The sequence below is a fragment of the Trichomonas vaginalis genome (genome assembly GCF_026262505.1).
Source record: "Trichomonas vaginalis G3 chromosome Unknown ctg_38, whole genome shotgun sequence".
In the NCBI taxonomy this organism is placed as follows: Eukaryota; Parabasalia; order Trichomonadida; family Trichomonadidae; genus Trichomonas; species Trichomonas vaginalis.
Window position 1 is genome coordinate 1 of NW_026529126.1, and position 1,820 is coordinate 1,820.

The 1,820-nt window shown below is 37.0% G+C and overlaps 1 protein-coding gene and 1 pseudogene across 2 annotated transcripts, besides 1 other annotated feature; both read right to left on the reverse strand.

Moving 5' to 3' along the window:
• Positions 1 to 1,820: part of a mobile genetic element that runs on past the window's edge.
• Positions 454 to 1,080, reverse strand: TVAGG3_1065020 (annotated as a pseudogene). The gene has a single exon. A coding segment is annotated over exon 1 (627 nt).
• Positions 1,155 to 1,502, reverse strand: TVAGG3_1065030 (protein of unknown function, DUF4106 family; the record flags this gene model as incomplete). Its single annotated transcript, XM_053888420.1, has 1 exon — positions 1,155 to 1,502. The coding sequence occupies one exon, from the start codon at positions 1,500 to 1,502 to the stop codon at positions 1,155 to 1,157; it is 348 nt and encodes a 115-aa protein (XP_053744451.1).

Genomic DNA, 1,820 nt, shown 5'->3' on the forward strand with positions numbered 1-1,820 from the left:
ACCAGGGTTGTAGAAACAAGAATAGTCATTTATAGTTCGTCTGAACAGTACAAACATAGTATCTGCATGTTTCATTGCAGTTGTTAAAGCAATATCTGTTCTTGCACCTGCGGCTCCTGGATTTTGGTTTCCAACTTCACCTGCAAAGTCTTTGACAGATATTTGGTGTATAGGGAACATAAGTGGAACTGCAATATATTTGGCAGCTAAAGCATTTGAAATATCTGGGTCCAACATAAGACTGCAAGTCTGCTTTCTATTCTCTTGCATTCAAATTTTTCGCATGTGAACTTAACTGGGTCCCAAGCAGTTGCACCACCATTATAATAGTTTACTTCATTGTTGAAGTTTGAGAAACCAAAGTCTAAGTCAACTTTGTCTTTGCAAAATTCGGCGAAATGTTTGATGTTGCTTTACTTCAATAGTGAATGGGTCTTGTGTTGGTGCAATGACTAAGTTATTTTTGCTTGGAGTAAGTTCGATAGAAATTTTTCCTGCCCAGTTTGGCAAGTATCTTAAAAACCTGAAGATGAGGAAAGATGACAAAGGAACTCTAAGTTTCAGTTTTACTTTGGTTACTGCTGCTGCAGTTTGTCCAGAAAGGTTAACATAAACTCCTGGAACGTTAGGGTCAAGTCTTCTTATTTTCTCAATAGTTGCATACTGGTCTGTTTGTTCTCTAGCTTGTGGTTGTACTGAGTTTCTCAAAGCGAACCATTCATAGTTTGCCCATGTTACTGTTTGAACTAAGTCAGAGTTAGAATATATCTTATATCCCATGAAAACTTCTGGAGCATATTGGTATCCGACATAGAAAATTCCATTGCAACCTTTCTTGTCAGACAACTTGGCAGAAGGTTTTATTTCAATGTCTTGTTCCACGTATAAGAATGAGTTGTCAATAGAAATAATATGAAACCTGTCGCAAGCAATATCTACTGTTGTTGAAGAACCTTCTCCAAACTCACCTACGTTTCCATAAGAAACAGCAGTTGTATATTCGTAAGTTCCAGGAACTATTTCTGACCTTCTAATGGCATTGTCGCATTCGTTATACCATTCGGAAACATTTCCGTTCATGGCATCCAAAACTGTTGGCGTTATATTCTGAGCGGCGTACATTTCATATGGGTAAAAATATAGAATAGTTGGATTTATATGTCATAATAGAACCCACTCGGACCAAGCTTTACTTTCTTCCTGACTGAGTTTTTAACTGAATCTTTAACTCTTCTTTTTCCTTCATTGCCACTACTTTCACTAGATGAAGTTACTTCTTCACTACTTTCACTTTGTTCTACTCTTCTCTTCTTCTTTGGTGTCGCTTTTGGTAACTTGCCCTCTGCTTCAAGTTGTAGCATCTTTGCCTCATGTTCACCTAGTATGTTGTAAATTTCCCATGTCCTTTTTGCCTTTGGGCTCTGGTCGCCCATCTCAGGTAACCTATATCCTAGAAAGATTTTGTCATAGTTTGTATTTGAGTCTTCGCGTATTGTTTGCATGACTCTTTCCTGAGTTTCCGGTTCAAGCTCTTCAAACAGAGCTTGTCCATATGGAATAAGCTCGTTTCCAAATATATGTTTTTGTAGCCATTCTGGTTTTCTTTCCATGTAACCAATAATATCTTTTGTGAATGGGAAAGCTTTTACCCAACGTTTCAGTCTTGCGTCATTTATTTCTGTAGTTGGTTTTATTTTGTCAAGGAACATGTTTTTCAATACTAACATTTCATTTGGTACTGTCCATTTGAGTTTTCTTAAATATTCATCCCTTCTCAGTTCATTGTCTGCAAAGTAAGTTTTTATGACATTTTGCAAACT